The following is a 26,377-nucleotide window of genomic DNA, read 5'->3' on the forward strand; positions in this document are numbered from 1 at the left end:
AATGGGACCTGATCCAATAGGGAACTTCACAACACACCTACCCAATGGGGCCTCTCACACCACACTACTGACCTACCAAATCATTAAGTAAAATGTTCACTATAGAATTAGCTCATTTGTAATGTCTCAAAATGCTAATCATTATTTTCATACATTGTGAAGCACCCATTCCTCAGTGAGGACTTGTGTAAATCAGACACAAAATTTTAAACAATCCTTTGAGTTATTCATGTTTAATAGCGGTGTTTGAACTGCTTGCTAAATCCCAGTGGAATGGTAAGTCCACAAGAGAGGATTACTGGAACACACACATATCCATACATGTACACACACACACTCCCCAAATGGAGGGCAAGAGAAATGTTGCAAAGAAACAAAAATTAACCTCGTTAGATGCTGTTGCCCACTGATGTTATCACAGCTCTGAGAACAGTTTTCCGGCTACACAGACAGCAGTTTGAGTTCACATTTTGTTTTGTGGTCCTTCAAAAAGTAACATTAAAGCCTCATCATACTCAAGTTCCCATCATACTACACTGAAGCAGGCCTATTTAGGGCCCAAAATTATTTAACAATGGTTTTCAATAATGCAGGGTGGCAAAAGGATTGTATGTTATCAAGTGTTTTCTTGCCCCTTATCATCGCCCTTCACATTGGCTACTTCTAAAGAAACAGAAGCAAAAATAAAATATTTTCGTATATGACAGGGCTTTCATTTTGAGTATTTTATGTAAATGAATTTTAATACTGTTAGTGTTTGTCCTAACCTTTTAGTGTGGCAGAACAGTGAAAAAGAGGTTCTGTTTTATATCTAGTTATTTACATAATTAATCTCCTTTGAGTCTTAAAATCTTGAGTGCTTCTCAACAATAAAATACATTTATAAATGAATGATTAAACACCTCTAACAGGTTAAATAGTCACTTTTTTACTAATTACCCGGAGTAACTATAACCATTCTTTTCCTTTTCCATTCACCAACTGCTTTCAAATGTTAAACCTTTTTCCTCAAGCAAATTACTTTTTCAGTGGCTGATTTGCTTGCCCTATAAAATATTGAAAAAATTATAGCCACAATTTTGTGTCTCTAAACTATTTTTAACACAAGACACTGTTGGATTTTTTGCAATAGGAGGAGATTTCAGTGAATAATACATTGTATATTCTTCTGTAGCAAACAGAAATGTCTTATTAGAACTGGGCAGAAAACTTGTTTTCCTGAGAGAAAGACCCAGATTACAATCCCTGCTCTGTCTGATTTGAAGCAGAGTCTTGAACCCAGGTCTCCCCAACCACCAGGTTATAGGCTATACTGGGGTGGGTCTTTTGCAATCTTTCCTGTTGGAGATGTTCCACTTTTTATAAATAGTTAAATATTAATTTGCAGAGATTGACGCTATAGCCCAGTGGTTTGGGCACTCACCCGGGATTTGAGATACCTAAGGTGAAGTTGCTGTAGCAGGGATTTTAACCTGGCTCTCTCGACATGGCAAGTGATACCCTACCCACCAGGTTATTGGCTATTCTGGGGTGGCTCTCTCCAAGAAATACCATCCTAGACCTGAAAAAACTTCCCAACAAAAGTTTTATTGACACTGATCCTTTCCAATGAAAAGTTTGGTTTTACTGACTCAGCATTTTTTTAAAAAACAGTAAAAAAAAAAAAAAAATTCCAAACCAGTGGTATTCCATATATGCTCTTAAATGTGAGAGTATGGGTACATGATCCACTCCATGGGTACATTTGGGCTTTCCATTCTACACATACCCATTGCATAGGCATGCATAGCACATGTCATTAGGGTGTGCACCATCTTTATCAGGGGTGTCAATTCCATTACACCGGCGGGCCACATTTGAATTACCTGCCGGCTGAATTCTTGCGGCATCGTAGTCTCCGCCGCAAATTCTTGCAGCTCTTGCTTTTTCAGCGACAGCTTGCTGCGTCCGCCGAGAAATCACACGCCTTCCACTATTTCGGCGGCACAGCGAGATGGCACCGCGGGAACCATCAAAAAGGTGCGCGGGCTGGATACAAAAGGTGTGTTTGACGGTATTGTGCCTGGGCACACCTGGCACACCCCATGCACACACCTGTGATGCATTGTGTGGTAAGGCCTCAAGTAGAATATTGTGTGCAGTTCTGGGCACCACACTATAGGAAAGATGTGAACAAATTGAAGAACGTTCAGAAGAAAGCAACAAAAGTGATTAAAAATCTAGAAAACATGACCTATGAGGAAAGATTGGAAAAAAAAAAAATCGGGTTTGTTTAGTCTGGAGAAGAGAAGGCTGAGGGAAGATGACAATAGTCTTCACATTTGTACTAGGTTGTTATAAAAAGGATGATAAATTGTTCTCCTTAACTGTTGAGGACAGGACAAGAATTAATGGGTTTAAACTGCAGAAAGGGAGATTTAGGTTAGACATTAAGAAAAATGTCCTAACTATAAGGGCAATTAAGCACTGGAACAAATTACCTAAGGAGGCAGTAGGATTTAAGAACAGGTTAGACAAACCATGTCAGAAATGGTTTAGATAATACTTAGTGCAGGGGACTGGATTAGATGACCTACTGAGGTCCCCTACAGTCCTACATTTCTATGATTGTGTGTATGCAATATGTAACTGTATACACACTAAACCAACTTCATTACTTTCAAAATATTTACAATTAGAAAATAGATGTGTCTCTCTACTGTAATCTGTCCCCATCCTACAATAGTACACCCTAAAATTCAAGCTTATTGCAAAGCTTTGGCCAATTCAATACCACTGTAACACAAGCAATTTCTGAGAACGCAGCAGACAATTATACTTAGAAGAGGAGAAAACCATTTGTCCTCTCTCTCTTTGCATTCCCTCTCCTCCCTTTTCCTAGTCTCCAAATTTCACTCACTCAATCTGGAGCATCCTCAGGGAAGCAAACAGCAATATTACATCCATAAGAGCTCAGTCCTACTTCCCAGAACCATAGATCCCAATCTGCAGCTGGCATTTATTACATCACCACTGGTTATAGACACTGCTTCCTTCACTTCAACTTCGCTCTTCTGAAAAGTATTGGCACAATAATCATGTTGCTCATCCTCACAAATGTGTTCAATTAAAGCATACCACAAAGGAAGATTTTGTTATACTCATGGACTTTGAAGTGTATAGACAAAACACTAGTATCCTATCTATGCAGTGTTCTTTGAGAATGAAAAGAAATTTCCTTTATCAGTTTATTAATAAATTAATTATTGACAGCGTCAATCAACTCAGATCCATTTTATAACGTGTAGCAATAGAAAACCTATATTTGGATGGTCTCCATAAACTTCGTTAGTAAAGAAAGAACTAATGGTTACTTACTTCGTAACTGCTGTTCTTCAAGATGTGTTGCTCATGCTCATTCCCAATTAGGTGCATGCACATCACATACACCGGTGCCAGAGATTTTTCTCCTAGTGGTATCCATACAGCCAGGTCTAGCACCCCCTGCAGCGGTGTGCATATGCGCCCCTATCTAGGGCACCAACGAGCCCCCTCCCCCTCAGTTCCTTCTAGCCGGAACTCCAACTGAAGGGAAGAAGGATGGGTATGGAATGGACATGAGCAACACATCTCAAAGAACAACAGTTATGAGGCAAGTAACCATTTTTTTGTCGAGTACTTGCTCATGTCCATTCCCAATAAGGTGAATTACCAGCAGCATACCCGGAGGCAGGCAGGAGTTCATAGGCATGACATTTATAACACTGCTCTGCCAAACCCAGCGTCATCCTAAGCCTTCTGCGTGATGGCATAGTGGGATGTGAAGGTATGTACAGAAGAACATGTAGTGGCACTATAGATGTCCTGTATTGGGACATGCACCAAGGCGGCCGCTGAAGATGCCTGGGCCCTTGTAGAGGGGGCTGTCAGGGATGCTGGGGGTGCCTCTCCAGCCTGCTTGTAACAGGCTCAAATGCATGTGGTGATCCACGTCAGGATGACACTGGTAGCCTTTTAATTCAATCAGCAATTGTAATGAAGAGTTGCGTGGATCGACGGAAGCTCCTGGTCCTGTCAGTGCAGAAAGCCAGGGCTCTCCTGATTTCAGGTGAAGCACCCATTCATGGTGAGAGCAAAGGAATACGCTAAGGTGATCTGCTAATGTGTTCTTGACCCCGGAAAGGTGCACCGCTTCCAGTTGTATGTTGTGACTGACAAGTTCTACAGACGCAAGGTCTCCTGACAAAGGGCCTCCCCTTTGTCTGCTGATATAGTACATAGAGGCCGTGTTGTCTGTATTTGAACCACCTTGTTGGGAGAGCTGAGGTAGAAATACCTCACAAGCTAGTCGAAGCTCCCTGAGTTCTTTGATACTGATGTGTAATGCCAGTCACTGGTCCAGAGGCCTTGAGTCCTGAGCCTATCGAGGTGGGCTCCCCACCCTAGCTCAGAGGCATCTGAAACCAATGACAGCGTTGGTTGCGGGGCCACGAAAGGCACTCCTGACAGCATGCGATGCGATTTCATCTACCATGATAAAGAGGTAAGTATCTGTGGAGGGACTGTGAGGATCGTGTCCAGATGGCGTTTGGATGGGGAATACACAGTTGCCAGTCACATGTACAGAGGTCTGAGGTGTAGTCTGGAATACTGGACAATGTAAGTACAGGTTGCCATGTGACCCGGTAGGCTGAGGCGTACCCTCACCGTAATGAGAGGGTGGGCCAATGTTTGAGCTATGAAAGCTGACATCACCAGGAACCTGGCCTTTGGTAAGAGTGCTCTGACTTGTGTAGAATCTAGGACTTCCCCCAATGAATTCTATCCTCTGGATAGATTCGAGTGTTGACTTTTGCTCGTTTAGTAATAGGCCCAGTGCTTGACAGGTGGTCTGGACAATCTCGATACTGCACTGGACTTGCATCCTTGATTGCCCCTTGATGAGCCAGTTGTCCAGGTAAGGGCAGACCTGTATCCTACAGTATCTGAGATTGGCCACTATCACCATGCACTGATGAACATGCATATCATGGTCAATAGTCTGAACTGATAGTGTTGCTTGCCCACCATGAACTGTAGGAAACTCCTGTGGCCCAAGAAGATGGAGAAATGGAAATAGGCATCTTTGAAGTCAAGGGCAGCATATCAGTAGACTAGATCCAAAGTGGGGATGATGGCGGCCAGAGAAACCATACAGAACTTCAACTTCTTGAGATATCTGTTGAGGCCTTACAGGTACAGGATAGATCTCAAGCCTCCTTTTGCCTTTGGAATGCACCCACTTGCATGAGGGCCTGCACCTCCTGGACGAGGAGTTGCTCATCAGAGGGGTTGCTGAAGAGGGATGGGGAAGGTGGGTGGGAAGGCGGGAGTGAAATGAACTGAAGAGTGTATCCAGCAGCTACTATATTTAATACCCAGTGGTCTAATGTTATGGTAGCCCAGGCCACGAGGAAAGGAGTAAGGAGGAATGAAAACAGGGAGTCTGGATCCCGGGTAGTGAGTGACTGATAGGTCACCCTCAGTCCCACCTTAAAAAGTTTTGTTTGCCCCCAGGTGGTGACTGTTCAAGCTCAACTGGGGAGTCAGTGGCCGATGAGTGGCCCTGGTATTGTTTGTAACCCCTATTCTTTCTTTTATAGAGTTTCCCTAGAAGTTGCCCTCCAAACCTGTGGCTGTTGAGGTGTGAAATGCTTCCTGGAGGAGGACAGGGTGTATAGGCCTTTGCCTAGAGCTTTGTGTGTGAGAAGGGGGTTGACACAGGAGAGATCCATTATGATTGACTATGGGGCAGGAGAAGGTGGAAAAGAGGCGGGCAACCAGAGGAATGAAAAAGGAAGCAAGCTTCTCCTTCCTTCCTTCGGCTCTTGCAGAGTTCTAGCAGCCATGGCATTTTTCCAGGATATTTTTCTCCTCAACCAGCTGGTTGTGATCCGCTTCTAGATCATGCTTCACGGTTCAGTAGCACTATTCTAGACTCCTTACTTGGGTGTTAGGAATAAGGTTTACACATCCAACTTAAAAGCCAGGTCATTCATGCCACAAAGTTTTGACAATGGTGAAAGGTTTCTGGAATTCATGGATATACATCCTTGCATATTAGAAGGAAATTAAAATTTTTTTTGGTCTGGAGAAAGGGGATACTGTACAAACAGACTGACTGATGGAGGAGCTTAGTCATGCTGCCTTTTGTACTGATGTTAGGACAACTGGATGAGGTCACACACACCATGCTAATGAAGACATAATATAAACTCACATTCTATAAAAGATGGTGGGAGAAAGTGAGACACACCATCATAGTTATGATATGTAACACATTGCCAGAGCACTGAGAAAACAGAGTGGCTGACCACAACTGGCTGCGACAAAATGACAGATGTAATTGCAATGGTGTTGTAGACGTTTTGGTCCCAGGATATGAGAAAGAAAAAGGTGATTGAGTAATATCTTTTACTAGACCAACTTCTGTTGTTCGCATAAATTGGTCCAATAGAAGATATAACCTCACCCACCTTGTCTCTGTGAAATGTAATGTTTTCAGCCGACTTAGCCAGATATTTCATTTAACACGCGTGCAGTCTGGCCAACTATCTTTTTGTACTATTTCAGGCTAGCTGAGTTCATATTATGCTTAGTTTTTATTGGTTGTTATTTTCTATGCTAAATAAACTTGGTCTGTACCAACAAGTAGGGCTGGTCAGAAATGTTTCCAATCCACACTGACAAAAAACTTATGACATGAAAGTTTTTTTGAGTCTCGTTAATATTTTTGTCAGTAGGGAATGCTTTGGTTTTTATTTAAACAGAAATATATAGAAAGATAGCATGAAAACACAATCACCGGCAAACTTAATTACATTTTTCTCATAGATGTGATGGTTGTAGAAAGGAAGATTACAACCCTGCCTGTATGTTCAGGAGATGGGCATTAAGAGAATGTTTTCAACTGATGAGGTGTGGGATTGGGTCAAGGTGACTGAGCTGGCCTAATATGGTCCCGGTACGGCCTTGGTGACTGTTGCTCCTGGGTTCAAACTCCCTAATTCCTATACCAAGACCATGCCAAACAATTTAGTTACACACAAGAACAGTATAATGCAGCAGTGTCGCTTTTATTATATAATTGTCTCTGATGCAGAAATCACCCACATTTATTAGATGAGGTTTAAGGATATTGACACCATTTAACATTGAACCAGCTCAGAAAATATTCTGACCACAATGGCCTCAGTTAAATTTACAGAAAAAAATTACAAATTCTAAGTAGCATTACAGAGCCCACAACTTGAGCTAGAATTATTCTTCAGGGTTCTAAATCTTACTCCCTATCCAAGGCCTGACATTCTATTGTCGTTGTACATGCCCTTTTTCAGTCACAAAATGTCGTCTCTCTCTGCCCTCCTGGCCACTAAAAGCTGTTTTTATAACTATTTGTACACTTCTGAAAACAGTCACTGCTCAGTTACCATAGGTACAAGGAGAGAAGCTAAGGAGAGTGATGGAACAACAAACTGAGCACGACACAGATGATGAAGAAATGACTCAGCAGAAAGAGGGAAAAAAAAGGCTTGGCAAGCCAGGCTTTTTCCTTAAGAAACTATGCTTATACCAAGAACAAAGTAAGTTGAGCAGGAAATTCCATATCTTGAGCTTCTGCCCAGCCCTACAACCTTCAGTACAAAGTCCTAAATTCCCAGGCATTATATACTCCCTGCTTCACAAGCAGCCATTCTTAGAATCGTTTCTCTGAACATCTGTGCAAGGAGAAATGGAAACTGATCTGAAATTAAGCCCATGTTCATGTTGGCAGATAGTGCCCTTCCACTCTGTCATAGCCCATTTAAACATCAGCATAACTTTTAGCATATTGTGACAGGGTCAGACTAGATGGCTACCAGAGAGTACTAGAAGGCCAATATGTCAGCCCCAGGCTCAGCAAGTCCCTTTTTCCTGTAGCTGAGCAGAGATTACTCCAGGTTAATTAACACACCTGGAGCCAAGCAAGGCCAAGCCCAGGACTTTCTCCTCCAAAGAAAGGGTGTGTGAGCAGGCAAGATGCTGTCAAGAGCCAGGAGGGTTTAGGAGAAGGAGCAGAACGCTGGCAAGAGAGAACCGTGCAGGTACAAAGACTGCAGGAGGGAAAAACCCTGCCAAAAGAGGGCAAAGGACCTTTCCCAGGCCTGGAGGTCTAAGGGAAAAGACCCTGCCACAAGGAGAAGATAGAACTGGACATTTGGTTCGGCACTACCACCCCCAGTGGGGCTGCTAGAGGTCAAGAGCCTGCCATCAAGGAAGCCAGGAAGGGCCCTGTCCGAACAGGGTCCAGACATTAAGTCAAGGGCACAGGGAAGTAACCCAAGGAAGCTAGCCGTCTCCCCCTCCCTTCCACGAATACCAGCCATTCACTGGAGGGACAAGAGCCCCAACAAAAAGGAAAGGGCCTCTGAGAACCAAAGACAGAATGGGAACACAGCAGGAAGCAGCCATCTTATAGAGGCTGTATTACTGTCTCCGCTAACTAGAGGGTGGAAGAACACTAAGGGGTGAAGTAGTTCCCTGACCTACTGCTAGAAGGAAGCGCTGGATTCATTGAGGTAGAGGAAGAGCCTTGTCACAATATCCAAGGTTATCTGCATCAGCACAACCACAAAGCCCTGCTATCTGGGGAATTTAATCTCAGCATCCTCCTCTGAGTCTGACCTTTCAGGGAACCAAGCAGAGGTCTTTGTTGTTCTGGGATGTGAGACACTTAAAAAAGTTATCAAGTTTCAATGACTTCTCACCCAGCTGATAGTATAAAGTTTCAGCCTGAGGAAATCAGTGTCTGGTGGAACAGGAATGTTTTGGGCCCATCCAGCAGCCCTATGAATCATGACATGAGATGAACAGGGAAGGATGTGCCTTTGTTCCCTTCTCTAACTCACCCTCTGTCCTGACAAGTTTCAAAAGTTTTTCATGTTAAAGGACATATTTTCAATTTACATATTAGTTACATTACTAAAAGACACAAGTACAGATCCAGATTGAACTAACAATCAAATCTGATTAACAGCCCAGTTTAGGGTTATATATTTCAAGTTCCCAAATGGAGAGCACTGTCAGGGAGGGGGAGAGGAGGGTATAGTTGACGGGTGCTGTGTAGATGTGGTTGTGTACTGGGAGGGGATATTTGGGAGTACTGGAGGGGTTACCTGTGGCCTCACACTCAAGGTGAGGGGCACTATCACTCCCTGTCATGGTGGCTTATGCAGGCCTGGGACGCAGCACCAGCCATCAGTCAGCACCTCCAAGTGGGCCTCTCCCCCTCCGCAGGGCAGGGAGCTGAGGCGTGGTCCTGTCACCCCTCCCAGCTGGGCTCTGAGGCCCCACCATGGGCCACAGAGAGGTGCTTGGAGGCTCCGCTTACCTGGCGGTCAGGGGGAGAGGGCGGGCGGGCAGGGCAGGGATCAATCGGGGCAGGGAGACCACTCTTTCTGAGCCGCAACATCTGGGACAGGACTGGGACCCAGTAGCACAAAGAAAAACCCCGAACAGTTCCTCTTATTTGAAGAATCCACCGAGGCGGAGATTGGCGGACCAAAAGAGACGTCATGTCCAGGAAAACCCGAACATATGGTAACCTGAGCCCAATTCATCTTCCATCTGCAGCACACTCTAATCGAACTCCCACATTATTGTCTAGCTGCATTTTACACATGGGAAACTGAGGTACAATGACTAAGCGATACTGGAAAGTATGGGGTAGAACAGGAAATCAAACCTGGTCATCCAGACTAGCATTTGAAACATTAGACTATCCTTCCTCAACTTTGGAGTTTGGTCCCTTCCTCCTTACACATTCTCTTCATTTGTCAGGCCCCGGAACAGTTAATTTTAGGCAAACTAGAAGGGTCATCTCTTTGGCAGGGCTTTTGGTTAGTGGCTGGGTTGAGAATAAGAGTAGGGCTGTTACTCGCATTATAAACTAGAGTGTCATTCATACTCCACAAACACTTCCAATTAGCAGTTCTGAGTTTATAATGCCTAAAATATACAATACAAAAGGAATGTGATTTTCTAGAGCTTACAATGGACAACTGAACACTAATTAAGTGCTTAAGATATTTGCCTGGAATGTTTGTTGTGGAGAACATGGGAAATGTCTATTATTTTTATGGAAAATATGCATGACTCAGTCTTCCCCACTCACCTTTGTATTGTTACCTACTCAGACTGAGGGATTAACATCTTTCCTGGGACAGGGGAATCAGAAAAGGGTGCTGGTCATGCAGGCATACCTGGGTTAGTAAGAATAAAATATCAAGAACTTTCAACATGTGAATGGAGCTACAGCAGACAGGAAGGACTAAACCATTCACTTTTAAAGACTTCTGGGCTAAGGAGAGTTTCCACAATTCTCTCCCCTGCCTGGGCCTGAGTGATGTAGAGTGTGAGCAGCTTACACACATTCAGTATGACTGCAGTTTGAAACCAAGCACAAAGCATAAACATTCTACAACCCACTGCAGCAAGAGGTTTGAATTGAGGTGCAAGAGAAGCAGGTTGTATTCCCAGCATGCAAGTTTTGCCTTTCCATTCTAACCAAAGGACCGTATGCACTGTAAGCCAGTTGAATCAGACATGCTGTCTGATTTTGAAGAGGCTATCCTGTGTCATTGCAAACATCTATGATTGGTTGCATAGCTCATGAGAAGGTAAAACCCCAACACAGGACTAAACTCATTAGGACATGATGGAGGAGCCATGGTGAGAAACAGAGATGCCGAAGCCAAGGACTCAGTCTTGGGTTAGCAGGGACTGCTGGGCTCATCTTTGTAAAAAGTGGAGGCCCTGGGCTTAGCTCTAAAACGTGTCCACTGCCAGAGGGCAGTGGGTCAAGGCCAGAGGCATAGGACACCCTCTGGAACCATGATAGTACAGCAGTAAACTAGAGACACAAACAGATACATTCTTTTTATGGCTAGAAGTTGCACAGATGTGGTAGAGAGAGTTATTGTACTTGCATGATCAATAAGAGCTCAATTGTACTCTCATAGATGTCAGTAGAGAGGCTCCCATTAACTTTCATGAGAGCTGGACTAGGGCTTATATAAAAGGTGGTAAATACTGTATGTTTTACAGGTGAAGTTCTGTTACCCTAATGTTTTTATTTTCATTTGGCCAAAAACCAAACCATTTTAATTTTTCACTGTAATTTGCCAGAATATTTTGCTAGCCAAAACAAGACTAAAATACTCTTAAAAGATTCCCATTACATTACATTACATTAAATTACCCACATTTGGTGGCAGTGGAATGCACAAACTGTCACAAGGCAACAAGACAGCAACTCGTTTTGTATTTTTCCCTTAAATGATGGCTTCAGCATCTTACTGTTTTGCTGTACTTTCTTACCTTGTATAGCTGATTCTGTATGTCCTATGTGAACACATCATACACAAGGGCTGCCAAAAAGCATGCATTTTGCATGACACTCTCATATTTGGCAATGCTCACGTCTGCACATACCCAGCTGATTTCTCATGCATCCAAGTGCCCCAGCTCCCTTGCGCATCCCCAGGGTCTCAGTCTCCCAGCAACCCTCCCCCAGCTTTCCCCACCCACCCACCACATACATCCGTCTCAGGCTGTGCTGCTACCCCAGAAATTCTCCAGGCTCTCCTCACCCTAACAATGCCTCTTCCAAACCATCTCCCCTAGAACACATCCTTCTACCTTCTGATGGCCCTTGACAGCCTGCAATTCCACAGTTCTCAAGCTCCCCTTGGCTCCCCTAATCCCTTGCTTCTAAAATGTGTAGAAAATAGGCTCCTACTTCCCCCATACCTACTCCCAATATTCAAGCTAACCTTGAAGGGGAAATCCATTAATTTTTTCACTTTCCAGAAATGTCACATATAGAGCTGCATAAAATGCAGCAGCTGGATTTTCACTCAAACCTATGTGGACCTCATTACAAAATATGACCCAAGCTACTGGTGCAGCTACAGTTCCGCACCTGATAAATCAATTGTTCTTTTTCCTCCGGGCCTAAGAAGTAGATTATGGTATCCTGGATCCAGATGTCCCCTATCATCTTCTCAGACTTCTTGTTTGACAGGGATGATTTCCTAATCCTGAGATGGTGAACTGGTCAATCTGTGTGTCTGTAGTCTCAGCTGGGATCTTAATACAAATTATTACCAATATCTGAAACACTTTAGGGAGTTAAACTCTTTAAAATCTCTTTCCCTTGATAAGAAGTAATAGTCAGGCAGAAAAGAGTGACCTTCATGGCATGATCTGAAGTCAATTATGCTGCATACAGTGCCTACAGACCATTTTCTGGAAGTTCCCAAGAGAGCATTTCCACTAAAACAATACATCTTGCTAAAGATGTAATATACAGATTGAGAAATACTATATTTAAGTGCATAAGGACAGTCTTTGTGACTAAAATAATTTCTATTGCTTACATGATGCTTTTTCTCCGTAAACATCAAAGAACGTAACAAAGGTGGCTAATCAGCATTATCCCATACTGAGGGGGGAGGCGAGGCATTGAAAATTCAAATGACTTGCCCAAGATTATACAGTGAACTAGTGAGAGTTTTAAAGAGAACCCTAGTTACTTGACTTCTAATCCAGTGCCAGATCCACTATACCATACTGTCTTAGGAAGAGGGTACAAATAAATACACACAGTTGCCTTACAAGTTTAATCCTGTGAAAAACTGATGGGCAGTCCCCAAAACATTAATAATTGGTACTGCTGTAGGCTAAGTTTCCTCACCCCATGCCTTGTGGGCCACCATAAACGTGTTGGACAGAAAGCATTCATGGGCGGACTGGCCATCTGGCAATTCTGGCAAATGCCAGAGGGGCCAGTGCACTCAAGAACTGGTGGGCCAGTTGGCCTGCCGTGGAAGCCTTTCATCAGGCCTTCCAGCTGGGCCTGGCTGAGCGCAGCAGCTGCTCCCCCATCCTGGCTCTGCCCCTTCCCCCTGCCCCTCTCCCACCACATGGGCCAGAGATGCCCTGGCCAGAGCACGGCAGCTGCTCCGCTCTTCCTCCTGGCCCTTCCCCTCTCTCAGTACATGGGCCCAGCGGCACCCTGGCCAGTGTGCTATAAATGCCAGGGCCAATTTTTAGTCCCAGTCCATCACTGTAAGCATTAGTGAAGTGCATGGATCAGAGACACTCTGGAATCAGTTTTCCATGTTGGCCAGGCAAAGCCCAAGTTTGTTGACCTTGAATGTAAAATACAAGCACTATTTATTTACTCGAGTTTTACTTACACTTAGAGGAATGACTGAGTCAGATGAATTCAGGCTGTGATCAGAAAGGTAATACATTGTGGGGATGGCAGAGAGAGAGAAGGGAATTATTTTCATTGACATACATATTATTGTGTATACTCTACACACCCAACAGGCGTGATGGACACATCTTTATAAAGGCACTCAATGAGACAGACACATTTGTAAATTTGGTTCTGACTGGATCAGCATGTGTGCTGTATTTTACCTTTCAGTCCACAGCCAAAATCCAAATACCAGCCTCCAATGAAAGATGGTTTTGAGGTTTCTGTTCAGTTTCAGTGGCCAGTAACTCGTATTACAAATCCACACAACAGGCAAACTGTGCAAGACATAAGCTCAAGGTACACACAGAAAGAAGTCCGGCATGATGACCGAACAACCAGCCAACAAGTTGGTTTGCCAAGTAGTACTAATCAAGTTACAGGCATCAGAGACATGTTTTGGCCTGAGAACCCACACCTCCCATGGAAAAAATCTGGCCATTAATGCAAGGATATCACTCTCTGTTTTTCATGAAAAAAATATCCTTAGAAAGCACACACTAACCTGGACGGGCCTACATGTGATGCTCCTACAGTCAGTGTGGAGACCACTGCAGTGATAGTGCTTACCTCTCATACTCTCTCTTCATGACCCTTCAGAATGGAGGGCTGCTGCCCCTACCTAATGTCCTTCCAAGCTAAAAGAAGGGATAGCAGCCACCTAGCTTCACCTGAAGATCCTGAGAAGGGAGCATCCTGAAATCTAGTCCATGTTTTTCAGGGGCAAGGTAAATCTTGTGGACTGATCAGGTGAATGTCTCCCATAACTCACATGAACAGTTCTCAAATGTTCTCAAAAAATTGTTGTGAGAACCACCGAACCAGAGTCAGAACCTACGTGGCTCATTCCGCTCTAGTAACAGTTGCTCTGCCTTAAGGGGACACTCAGTTTCCAGTTCTTGTCATTTTGTTGTGTGTCTCACACTTGCTGTTCTTCTTAAAGCCTTAGCTCCCACAGTTATATGAAAGTCTCAGCGGTCTGCCCTCCTGGTTGCCTACTTTTCCAAGTGCGGTCATGCAATCTAAAGGGTCAAAAGTCAGAGGCAAATAAAAAAAGCCAAAATTTATCATCTTTTAAAAATCTCATGATTTTAAGCCACTTTCACGATTTTAGGGGGGACTGATTCATTCTTTTAGAACACTTGGAGGTAGCAATACCAAACACTCTATGTAAATATTGAATTTCTTTAAATACACATTTTGACCTGTTTAAGAGCATTGCAGATGATTAAAACCGGAATTTTGAAAATTTGAATTACTTCTTTTCCCATCTCAGTGTGAAGACTGAAAATAAGGGCATGGCTACACTTAAAACGCTACTGTGGCACAACTGCACCACTGCAGTGTAGACACTAGTTACACCAACAGAGAGATTCTCCCATAGGCATAGGGAATCTACCTCCCTGAGAGACAGTAGCTAGGCCCAGGAAAGAATTTTTCCATCAACCTAGTGCTGTCTACATGGGGGATTAGGATGGCTTAACTACACTGCTCAGCACTGTAGATTTTTCACACCCCTGAGTGACTTGGTTTTCTAGTTCAGACCAGGCCTAAGCTTGTCAATTTCGCTGTTGTTCAGTATCTGATTCACTGTCAGGGACTTTACACACTAATTTGTACCTATGCTGAATGTTTGGACTGGAGACTGTTAGTGAATGACAAAAAAAAAAAAAAAAAAAGAACCTGTTTCCACTGGATTTTTATTTTTATTCAAGTGCCATGCAAACATTTCTGTTTGTCTTAGGTTTTCACAATATTTACCTCTGTGGTCAAATTTGAACTCAGAGTGTCTTAGGCCATGACTACACAACAACATTTTGCTTCAATGAGTGTATGCATGTGCAGAGAACAGCTTAGAGAACTGAGGCCTAAGGTTTGGTCTACCCACAAACTTGCACTGGTTTAAACTCCCGTGTGAATACACTTATTTCAATTCAGTTTAAACTGGTTCTTAACTGGCTTAAGCTAAACTATAATAAGCTTGATTTAAACAAAAGTAACTGTGTCCAAACAGCCTTTTGCACCAACTGAACCAAGTCAGATTAAAATGACCCCTAAAATTAAGCCAATGGAATTCTGCCTGTAGAGCAGCCCTTAGAAGGGACGTTGTAGTGGCTTCAAGCCTATAACATATAAAAGTAAAGCATATGTAGCCACTGGCAACCTGAAAGACAATACCGGTGCCTGAAAGTACATGCACCACAGACTACCAAGAAACAGAAATAGATGATCTATAGGGTGTTAGATATTGCCTCCTGTGGGGGCTGTACTGCAGGGGTGGGTGAAGTGATTTAGGCTCTGATCCTGCAGAGTGACCTTGGGGCAGAGTACAAGGGAGGAAGCCAGCGTGTCACCCACCTAGGAACCTGGGGCACAAAACAGGCAGTTTGTGAAGGTCCCCAGAGTGATGTTAGAAGCCACCGTGCAGGGTGGCTATGCCACACAGGGCCACGTTCACGGCTGGCCACGTTTCAGCGAGCGGCATCGTGACGGGGGGGCACAAATGTGAGCGGCACTGGCAGCCCATGTGCCTAGAGCGGGGAGCCGGGCCCAGCACCACCCACTGGCCTGGGGTGAGAGCCAGGCAGGATCTTGCCAGCCTCCCCTCTGGGGTCACTGGGGGAGAAGGAAGAGAGTTCGTTGCAGGATTGTGCCCCAGGTCGCCCAAAACCCGATTCTGTCCTAGGCCAACGACAGGAGGCGCCCTCAGAGCCGCCCAAAAAGGCTTCCTGGGGGAGAGGCCGGGGGGGGTCACATCTCCGCCCCCCGCCTCAGCCGGCTCCCCTCCTGCGGGCCCTACCCAACCCGGCGGCAGTGACAGGCCCCCGGCTAGGCAGGGAGCCAGGGAAGGCGCCGGAGCGGCTCCAGCGCGAGCCGGGAAGTTCGTGGCGCCCCGTTCCCGCCGCACCCCCCACTCACCATGGTGGCGGCTCGGCTCAGCTCCGCCCAGGCAGCTCGGCTCAGCTGGCCCCGGCTCCCCTCCCTCAGTGGCGGCAGGTGCGCTCCCCGCCAGCGCCGCCCATCCTGCCTTCACCGTCCCACAATGCCCGCAACTGAAAGTCAGGCCGCCCCGCCCCGCGTTCACCTGCGGGGCCGGGCAGGCACCTGGTTCCTCAGAACCGCCCCTACCACTCCCACCCTTGCGCAGCGGGGCGGGCGCCTCGCGCCTCCCTCGTCATCGCCCAGCGGCGGGGGGTGGAGAGCGAGCAGAGAGCACCTGCCCCGGGCTCCGCCCTCCAGCCTCCTCCCTGCACACGGGCGGCCCCTCTACCTCAGGCCTGGGGAGAGGCCACAGCTCCCGTCCCTGCGCGGGCGGGGGGAAGGGATTCGATTCCTTTCCTTTCCAGAGCAGCTGAGAACGGCGCTGCCTCCGCAGAGTTCTCGCCATGCCCGGGAGCAGGGGTTGATCGCTGCTGGCCCTGGCGCCGAGCTCCTGCCTGTGCCCTATCTGCCAGCCCAGAGCTGGTATTCGAAGGAAGATCTGTCTCCAGGTAGCTCGGGCAGGGTGTCAGACTTAGCGAGGAGGGGAAGGGCAGACAGACCCAGGGGCCCTGGGCTGTGAAAATGACACTGTACCCTTTACTTTGGTGCCCGGGGGACATCAGCCTGTAGTTATCTCTCAAGGGATTTAACAGATGCATCAGAGTAGCAGGTAGTAACATAGACAAGACAAGCCTTGTCCTGTTGCTGTGTATAATCTTCTTGGAGAAAATCTCCTGTATAAAATTCACTTGCAGTTTAACCAGTTACATTTACATAATACCCAAGCACACAAACAGTGGCACATAGGCAGTCTAGGCTGCACCTCTTGGCGTACTTTATCGAGCTGGATTTTCCATTGCATAGCATTTCCAGCAATCACTAGTTACAAAAGGGCTGATTAATAGGGTGTGTTAGGTATTAGAGCAAGAGAAGGGGAGCCAACAATCCTGGCTCTTGTTCCCATCTTTACCACTCACTTATCTCTTGGAGAAGACTCCAGTTCAACAAAGACACGAGTAGTTGGGTAAGAGTTGTGATTTACAACTCAAATCCATGGACATCTAGTCCAGAGGTGGGAGGCTAGTTGTAGGGCAATACTGGTTTAGCATAAAACACAGGCTGCAGTCTCCAGGTTAACTGTTTATCAAGTTACACTGATAGGGAGGCTTGGTAAACTTCCTGTATATTGCGAAACCTCAGGCCACATCTCATGGACTTCCATTGAGAATATAATGGCTCAAATGGAGTCTTTACAGTCACCATAGAATGACCATAGCCACTAACTGAAGTGATACCAAGTTCAAAAGACCTGATAAAAAATGCAGTAAGAGTTAGTCATGCCTTATCTCAGAGATATTTTAAAAAGAAAATTTGGGCTTAAAGTAGTAATGCCAGGTTAAAAATTCAAACACTACAGCTGTTACTAAGAACAGGTTAATTATTAAAAGTTAAAGATTTTTAAATCAAATTTACTTTTTGCTTGCTGTTGGAACTCTACAATAGCTAGTTTTGTTTTCTGGTTTTTAGGCACTAACACAAAGTTGCAATGTTTGGGAAATATATGAATCCAAACAAAAATATTCTAGATAAACTTTTTTCAGTATCTTTTAAAGATAAAAAATCATGAAACTATTTCATAACATAAATAACCTAAATTTGAGGCCTGGATGGTGTCTCTTTAAGAATGCTAGAGAGCTGAATCAGAGCCCCCAAAATTCAGGCTAAAAATCTCAGTTACCAGATGTCTGATAGCAGGTGATTTCATGTTTTGCATGTGCTGCAATACTTAATCATAATAGCATGAGATTAGGAACAGACAGCCTAACTGTATGTATCAATTTTTAGGGAAGATTCACAGTAGCCCCGACACATCTGTAGTTTCTTCCATGTCTCATAACAAGATGGGCCCTATCCCACAAACTGCTTTGGGGAGCTCATATTCAGCATCCATCTCAGGCCTCTTATACAGAGAGGGTTTATGGCTACAGTGTCCAAAGCCCAGCTCTTGTTCAGACCCCAACTCTAGTTGCATGTGAATTATAATTGAGAATAAGAGCTAAATATGGAGGAGTGTTGAAAGTTACCTATTGATGTCACATGTCAGCCACATCTCTCACTTAATAAATTCACTTCTTCAGTCTTTGACTAATGCCTTTGCCTTTTCATTCTTAATTATGCTTAGCAGTGGGCAAATTCTCCACCATAAAAGGATGCAACTCCCCCTAAACTCAGTAGGCAGTTGCATAGGCGTAGCTGAGGGGATAGGCACAGGGTATGTTCAACCTGTATTTGATATCCCTTTGCAGCTGAAGTTCCTGTTTACAAGAGCTACTCATAAAAAAGAAAACATCTTACAGAAGGTTTTAGAAATGTTCTCCTTGTTTTAATTTGAAATTTTATTCATTTTTAAATCTGAAAATTGACTATCATTTGTTAAAAAAAACTATTTGAAAAAATCCCCTTTTAGAAAATTTCAAAAATTTGCTTTGAACAAAAGGACTAGCTCTGCAGTTAGTCAACCACAGGAAAATAACTTTTCTAAAATTTGATAGAAAATTTTCCAAGTTTTGAAATTAAAAAAAGAAAATGACCATTGCCACACTTGTTTTATTTTAATGTAGGTTTGAATAAGTCAAAGAAATCACTAATGTAGATAGAGAACTCTACATCCCTCTAACAATGGTAAATCTAAGCATAAGAAATCAGTCTTTTTTTTTTTTAAATGGATTAGATATTAAAGATTGAACATTCTAAGCTGTAGTTTTTTGGGGTTTTTTTAAAACCTGTTCATGTACTCAAATCCAATCTAGTTTAGTGTTTTATTCTGCTGTCCATCACCATGGTATCTATTTTTATGTGACAATCATATACCAATTTTATTTTTAAAAACAAAGACCTAAATTAGCTTAGGCATAGGAGATCAGGTACATTGCATAAATTCAAATACTGTAAATCAAATATTGTTTAAGAAAAACAAAGGGAGCAGGGAAAAAAAGCAAACAATCAACAGGCTACTTATCACACATGCAGTGCCTGGCACCAGCTTTACTAATTATTTATACTTGATGGCTTATCTAGGAGGTTTATGGAGCTAATAATTTAGCAGTAGAGGTTCAGAGGTAGTTGCAGATACACTAACCATGCCAAGATGTATATTCTTTTAAGTCAATGATATTAAAAATCAAGTAAGTGTTAACTTTTAATTAACAGCTAACTAGAAGCTAGAGATGGGTTTACTTGTCAGCATGTATAATCTTGCAATAAGTCATCTAGCTGAATGTCACCTTCAAGCTTCCTAAACAAACTATTAATGGTTATCAGCATTACACAGGGAAACCTCCCCCCACAATTTTACCTTTGCATATGTAAACAGTCACATTCACAATGGAAGACACTTTCATGCTTCGAGCTACAACAATTTCAGCTGTGATTTATGCATACAACTGATGGTGTAAGAGGGCCTCTGGTGTCCAGGACTGGGACTCTAATTAGTTTGATAATGCTACCAGGATTGCATGGTTTATTACTGACAGCCTATGTGCTGTGATAAGGCACTGATTTTGTCATGGTGAAAAGGTCACAAGACCTGGACACAGGAGGTCCCATTCCTTACAACAAGCTTCATACAGGGGCCTATTCACTTCAGGAGGGTTCACACATGGAGCTCCAGCAGAGCTCATGGCATAATCAGGGCCATTGTAAGCAAAGATACACATATTTGATAACTAGCTGGGAAACTATATTCTTATATATTTCCAAACATAATGGATGAATTCATATCCGGTCACAGCTGGAGGGAAATGGAGAGCAGTTGTTATATAAAAAAAGATAGCAGGAAATAAGTGAACAAAATATAACATTCTTCTTTCCTTCTGAGAAGCAGCAAGCCTTAGAAATATATTTTTCCAGGGCCATCACAACAAATGAAGCAGGACATTCATCTGTAATATTAATTCAAGCCAATGGTAGCTATAGGCTGACTTCATACAATAAAAGCTAAGATTCTCTCAAACATACACAACGATGGAATATTCCAGATAAATATCCCAGAACAGACTAAGTTCAGGTTGACTACTCATATTCCACATGCTTTTGGCTGATTTTGGAGTCTACTTTATACTTAAACCCCATTTTAATAAAAATCCATCGAAATTCAGCAGCAGGAGCTACTTATTTTGCTCCTGTATTGATCACCTTGTCTCTTGTATTTGTACTTCTGCAGACCAATTTCTCCCTGTATTTTGCTTGCTGTCTTTTACATCATTTGCAGGCAAAACTTGCCTTCTTCAGAGATCAAAGCTAGCACAGAGAAGGTGTTCTATAAATCACATATAGCATCATATGCTGGCTATCATAATGTAGGATTTGGTACATGTACTGGAACTGATGAGATGTTCATGATGTAGCCCTACCCTGAGAGGGAAAATGTTATCAAATGTGCAGTAATAAAAATACCATTAAACTCAATATGGATTATAAGGTACTTCCAAGGATGTCAAATAATTCTGTACAGCTAGAGAATGGAATAAAAAACTAAGAGCAGACCAGAGTGCTGATGGGACATCCAAGCAAGTTTCAGACCAAGCATCATTTTCCTCAGTCAAAATGTGTTATTGGAGCCCTCTTGTGTTCATTTTAAGTAATAGCAACGCTATCCATACATCATCCATCCATCCATCCATCCATCCATCTAGGGCAATCTGCCCCTTAGCTCCATTGTGGCATGCTTGTTTGCTCATTGCTCGCCTTTACACAGTCCTTTCTCCCTGCTGTAGTTTCCACCTCCTCTTCATACACTTTTCCTCACTGATCCCTTTCACTTTTGTTGTGTCCTTGTTCCACTGTGCTTCCTAACTGCTGGTAGTGGGAGAATGTAACTGATTTGAATTATGCTCTCTTTACAACCTTTGAAGTATTCAGCACAAGATAAGCAAAATCAGTTGTGGCTATTTAGAGGATAATACTATTTTATTATGTATAGGCAACATCTAAATTATGATTTGCAGTCTGGGTAGACGTACCCTTACTAGCTTTAATCTAGTTAGCATAGCAAAAAATAACAGCGACAACACAATGATGTGGGCTTCAGTGGGTGCTAGAAATATGAATACGTAGCCAGCAGGCCCAAGCACTCTTGTACAGACCACATAGAAGGTTATGCTGCCACCTTTTCATGGCCAATTTTAGCAGGCTAGCTAGATTAAAGCTAACATGGGTATGTATATCTACCTGAGCTGTAGTTACACCTTTGACTGCAGTTTAAGTATACCCATAAGCACATCTTTACCCTCCAGTACTTAAAGTAAGTTTGGGGTGAATGCGCTAGAGCCACCTTGCCTCACTTTACCAGATCAGGCTTAGAATAACATTTTAAATTTAGAATTTTCCCTAAGCAACAAAGACCCTTAACAGAGAATTTCCATGCCATTGCTGGGGACTAAGTGGTAGTCTCCAAAACCACTAATGCATAACTTGTGTAGGAGATAGTTTAGCCATGTAATGGTGATTACCCACTATTAGGTCTTAATACCATGCAGAAGATATAAACGCACCTTCATGGAAGAGAATTTCCTTTGGTAAGTGGGGGGTTGAGGCTGCCTTCCCAACGGGATGGGCAATACAGTAGCCATAGGTCTTCCCTGCCAATAGCAGACAGTGAGATTGCAAGGTCTTGGGGCCACAGCCTAACTGAATAAAGGTTTAAAGGTCCATGAAGTTGCCAGCAGATGCCTTTGCAGCAGTGTTTTCCATCATGGGAGGACAGAGGAGAGATAAACAGCAAAGGGTGAAAAGAGCTGAGTGGATGCTGGATCTGCCCCATGCTAATGGAATAATTCTCTTGCAGCTGTGGACAAAAATAACAGGTGACTTCTTGAAAGGCACTACCATTCCATCCCAGCTGCCCCAACCGTCCTTAGTTTAGCCATCCACAGGAACAGCTCCAAGAGCTTCTCGCCCTGGGGCAGCAACTTAGTTAAGCTGCAGGAGCCTGTGCTCATGGAGCCAACAATGGATGCCCCAGTCCGTGGCACCATAGAGCCTTTTACCACTTGGAGAAGGAACCACAAAAAATGCAATAGAAAGGACACTATCAGAGAACAGGCAGAAAGGAGTGGACAGAAAAGCAAGATAGCTGCAATTCTGCTGAGCAACAGTGTGAGGGGTACCACACTCCTACCCCTCACACTGGAAGCTGGACTAGAAAGAGGTTGGACACCATACCCACTGTCAAGAGTTTCTTTTAACGCTGCTTGCCCATAGTACTGGCAGTAGTGCATTTTAATCTTAAATGCCTGATTTTCTTAGGTTTCAGGCAGAAAGGCTACTGTCCTCTTCTATTGCAATGGCCATGCTGCTAGAAAAGCTACATCATGTTCTTATTAAAGTAGGTGCCGTGGGATCTTCTGTATATCAATGAAAATGCATGATATAGAATAATGGTAAAGTCAAAACATGTTTTATCCACTTCTATGTCCTTTCCCTCATTTTGAGAGCAGACATATCAACTTACTACACTATGTGATGTCTTAAAAGCTGCTAACGCTAGTGACAAATTTATTCAAGAGCTCTATTATAAAGCATTTCAGAGGAAGAATGGAATGTATGTTCATAAGAGACTAAGGAAATTTTGTAATCAATCTGTATTTGTATCTGAATTTAAAAAAAAACTCTGCACATGGACTATTTAGGCTTCATTCCTCTGGATCAATTCATCCATAACTGAAGCTGTGAATCAAAGGATTGAGACCCATCCAGGTACAGGATATATACCCAAGGGACTATATAAGTCTGCAAACTCCCCAATTCTACTGGAAACCTGATATATATGGACTTTCAAATCAGTTGCTGACTGGGGACCAGAGACTGAAATGCAGTAAAGGGGGCTGTGTATATGTTTGTTTTAGCTTCTTGATAGCCAGTGTTGGGAATCCAAAGCATTGTTTGTGGCTAATTGGAAAGTCTGACTTCGGATTCTCTCAACACTGGTAGGTGACATTGCTCTCCTTTTGCAGCCTGTCCTGACCTTGGCATTTTCAGGTTGCTACCCTAGGCACGGACTGGTCACAGGGAGGGGGGAAAACAGGACTCAGAAACGCACAAAGTCTATCCTGACTACACACCAGAAAGATTAAAGGAAATTCAGATGGAGAGCATGGCTTCTGCTTAATACAGTGCCTTTGAGAGAGATAAGATTTTTAGTCACTTAGGTTATATCTGGCCTGCATCAATGGATGGGGGCTTGCACTGCAAGGTTATAAAACTGCAGTGTAGATGTTCAAGCTCAGCTGAAGTGTGCGCTCTGGGACCCTGCAAGGTGGAGGGGCCCAGAGCCTAGGCTCCACCCTGAGCCCAAACTGCAGTTTTATAGCACTGCAGGCCAAATCCAGCAAGCCTGAGTTGGCTGACATGGATTCACCACAAGTGTTTCACTGCATTATAGACATACACTTGAGGACATCATTTATGAAGCAGTATGGTCCAGGGGATAGGGCCCAGGACAGGGATTTAAGAGATCTGGGTTCCATTCCTGGCTCCATCTCCTTAAAATAAAGATTCAAAACACAGAATAATTTATTAAAAAAGCAAAAGGGCTACAGCTGGAGGTTATATTCTCTAGTCTAGAACATGTCAGAGGGGGGGGAAATGGCTTCAGTTTCAGCTCTGAGCTGCAGCTAATTAGGATCCAGATCCATTGATGTGCTAGGATGAGCACAAAAATCAAATGATGATATTTAAAACAAGAATACTGAGGGCTATATAGGATGTTTCCTAAAAATAAGCAGTGTCATTTTATTGTTCCATGTTCTTCATAGAAAGTCAAATTTAGGGCCTGGTTTTCAGAGGGCCTTCAACTCCACCTTTCTGTGATTTTGTGTAGATACTTGTGTACACTTTTCAAGCAGATACTTACAGGTGGACTTGAATGAAAACATGAGTCTGCACACACAGGCCTTGATAGGCATCAGCTCTTCCAGAGCAACTTGTGGGTTTCTCATCTGCCGATCAGCTGAACTACTGTATATGTGCAGGAATAAAACAACCTTCAGTACTTGTCCTATGAAGGGCTCACTCTGACTGTTGCAACTGATCTTCCCTTCACACATCTAAGAGAACGTTCCAGAAGACAGACTTAATAGACAAGCAGACATCTCACCACTGTTTTCAGGGCAGTGCAACTATAGTCATTAGAATAAGTTGGCAAGGATTTTCTGTTCTCTCAAGTTCTGATATATGAAAATTACTGCTCATGATTAACTAAACAGTCTGAATCTAGGATTTTTTAAGACCACTTGTAAAAAAAATTTGAAGAACTTTCCTAAAGTCAGGTGGTAATGGATAGGACAGAACAGAACCCATTTAGTGTACTAGGGAAAAGCTGATTTAAATCAGAACCCTGTTTGAGGTGAGTGTTGGTATTCTAGGTCGGCACATTTCTTTTAAAGTTATGGCCGAGGGGCTATTTCACACACCAAAGTACTAAATATGTTTGCAGTAATATATGGTGAGGGTGGAACTTGAAAGTCTAGCACTGAAACACCAGATCAAGGTACTATAAAAAGGGTGATCTCATTTATAAACAAGACACACAGACTTACCTTAAGACATGGCCAGCATAGGTTACAGCACAGATCTCATTAAATAAGCTCACGTTAGCTAAAACTTGATTTACACGAAGCCCAAGGTGGGAGCTGACCTTACGTTCTCAAGCAACTTTTCCCCCTGTTGAATTGAAAAAGAGCAAAGACATTTTTGTATACAGCTCACAACTGCTGCAGGACCTATCAATATTGTTCTCGGAGGGGGTCGGGAGAAAGGAATAGAAATCACAAGCTAAGCTGGTCATTTTATTTAATAGTCTTGTTAATGTAACAGAGGTACTATATATTGTCTGGTTAACAAGACTCTTGTTCAGAACCACGGACAGGAAGAGCAATACAGTATAAAATAAAAATGTAGAGTCCTAGGGCTTAGTCTATGATTGCATCTTATGCACTAAACAACAGAGTAGAGAGCTCAGCTATATTTTACATAGAATAAAAATCTCAAGCCTTAACACTACCCTTTCTCGCAAGTGCTTTAGTAAGTGAAACTGTTGACCCCCATATTGAAATTTTTTGCATGAACAAGTGTCAGGGGATTGTGACCCATATTGCTAAAAAGAAGAGGAATCCTGCTATAGAAGAGACTGACCACTGTTCTGTGCATTTCAAATAAAGGCAGTTTAAACTCTGACAGTTTTGTCACCACTTACAAATAGATTTCCAATTATTTTACAAGACAAGTGAATTGCAGTGCTTCACTCTCCCCTATATAACAGACACAAGGGGGATGCACAAGATTGGGGCCCTCCCTCCAATTGTCATTTCGCTTTGGAAAGGCTCTTTTCTTTACAGTAAGCCAATCAATAGGCAAGATCTCCCAGCATGGCACAACGGGGGAGGAACAACTCTACTGGGGTAAGGGAAAGGTTCTCTTCTCTTCTGGCATAACTGGACAACAAAAGTAAGCGGGCAGGGAAGGAGAATTCTGCGGTGTCCCCAAAAACCACTTCACTCTGCAGTGCAGTTGCTGTTGGCCAGCAAGGCTAAGAATTAAGCAACAGCTGTTCAGTGGTGCTATGGGCTCTATCCTTCCAATATGCACTAGTTCCCATGGCAGACTACAGCTCTCTGGTTATGGGGCTCCTTTACAAATTATCTGATTTTAACTGTGTATCTAAGGGTCACCTCCTCCCAGCCAAAAGCCCGGATTCTGCTTTAATCCACACCTGTTCACAAGCACGAGAACACTGTGGGTGGTTTAGTTACCAATATTTACTGCAACAATGAAGACCAACTGAAGATGGGTCATCAGTATAAACTAAGTGACCATCAATAAATTTTATTAAACATGTACTCAAAGTTAAAAATCAGAAGATGGAGCAAGATTTACCTAGTGTCTCTAAATTATGTGGGGTACAGTATTTTGCAGAAACAGCTAGTAAAGGACTTAAAATACATTAATGGTACTCTTTGCTCCTCCAATGAGAAGAGGCCATACAAAAGAAATTGGTAATGCTTCAGAATGTCT

The 26,377-nt window shown here is 43.4% G+C and overlaps 1 protein-coding gene across 4 annotated transcripts in view; it reads right to left on the bottom strand.

Annotated features, from left to right (window-relative positions):
* AP1S3 (adaptor related protein complex 1 subunit sigma 3) overlaps window positions 1-26,021 on the bottom strand; it is a 43,285-nt gene extending 17,264 nt beyond the window's left edge. Inside the window, exons 1-3 of one of the 4 annotated variants that reach the window (XM_067538977.1) lie at window positions 24,904-26,021; window positions 24,219-24,411; window positions 21,859-22,151 (exon numbers count right to left, since the gene is read on the bottom strand). In XM_067538977.1, coding sequence (XP_067395078.1) covers window positions 21,859-21,936 — 78 coding nt within the window. In that variant the 5' untranslated portion in view covers window positions 21,937-22,151; window positions 24,219-24,411; window positions 24,904-26,021. Of the gene's footprint in view, window positions 1-1,865; window positions 3,086-11,980; window positions 12,373-16,243; window positions 16,417-21,858; window positions 22,152-24,218; window positions 24,412-24,903 lie in introns of those variants that run through there. The other 3 variants (XM_067538981.1, XM_067538979.1, XM_067538980.1) reach the window with 3 other exon arrangements.
* Between the last annotated feature and the right edge of the window lie 356 nt (window positions 26,022-26,377).

The sequence above is a fragment of the Emydura macquarii genome, unplaced genomic scaffold (genome assembly GCF_026122565.2).
Source record: "Emydura macquarii macquarii isolate MOO-44397 ecotype Brisbane River unplaced genomic scaffold, CSIRO-AGI_Emac_v2 contig_499, whole genome shotgun sequence".
Lineage (NCBI taxonomy): Eukaryota > Metazoa > Chordata > Testudines > Chelidae > Emydura > Emydura macquarii.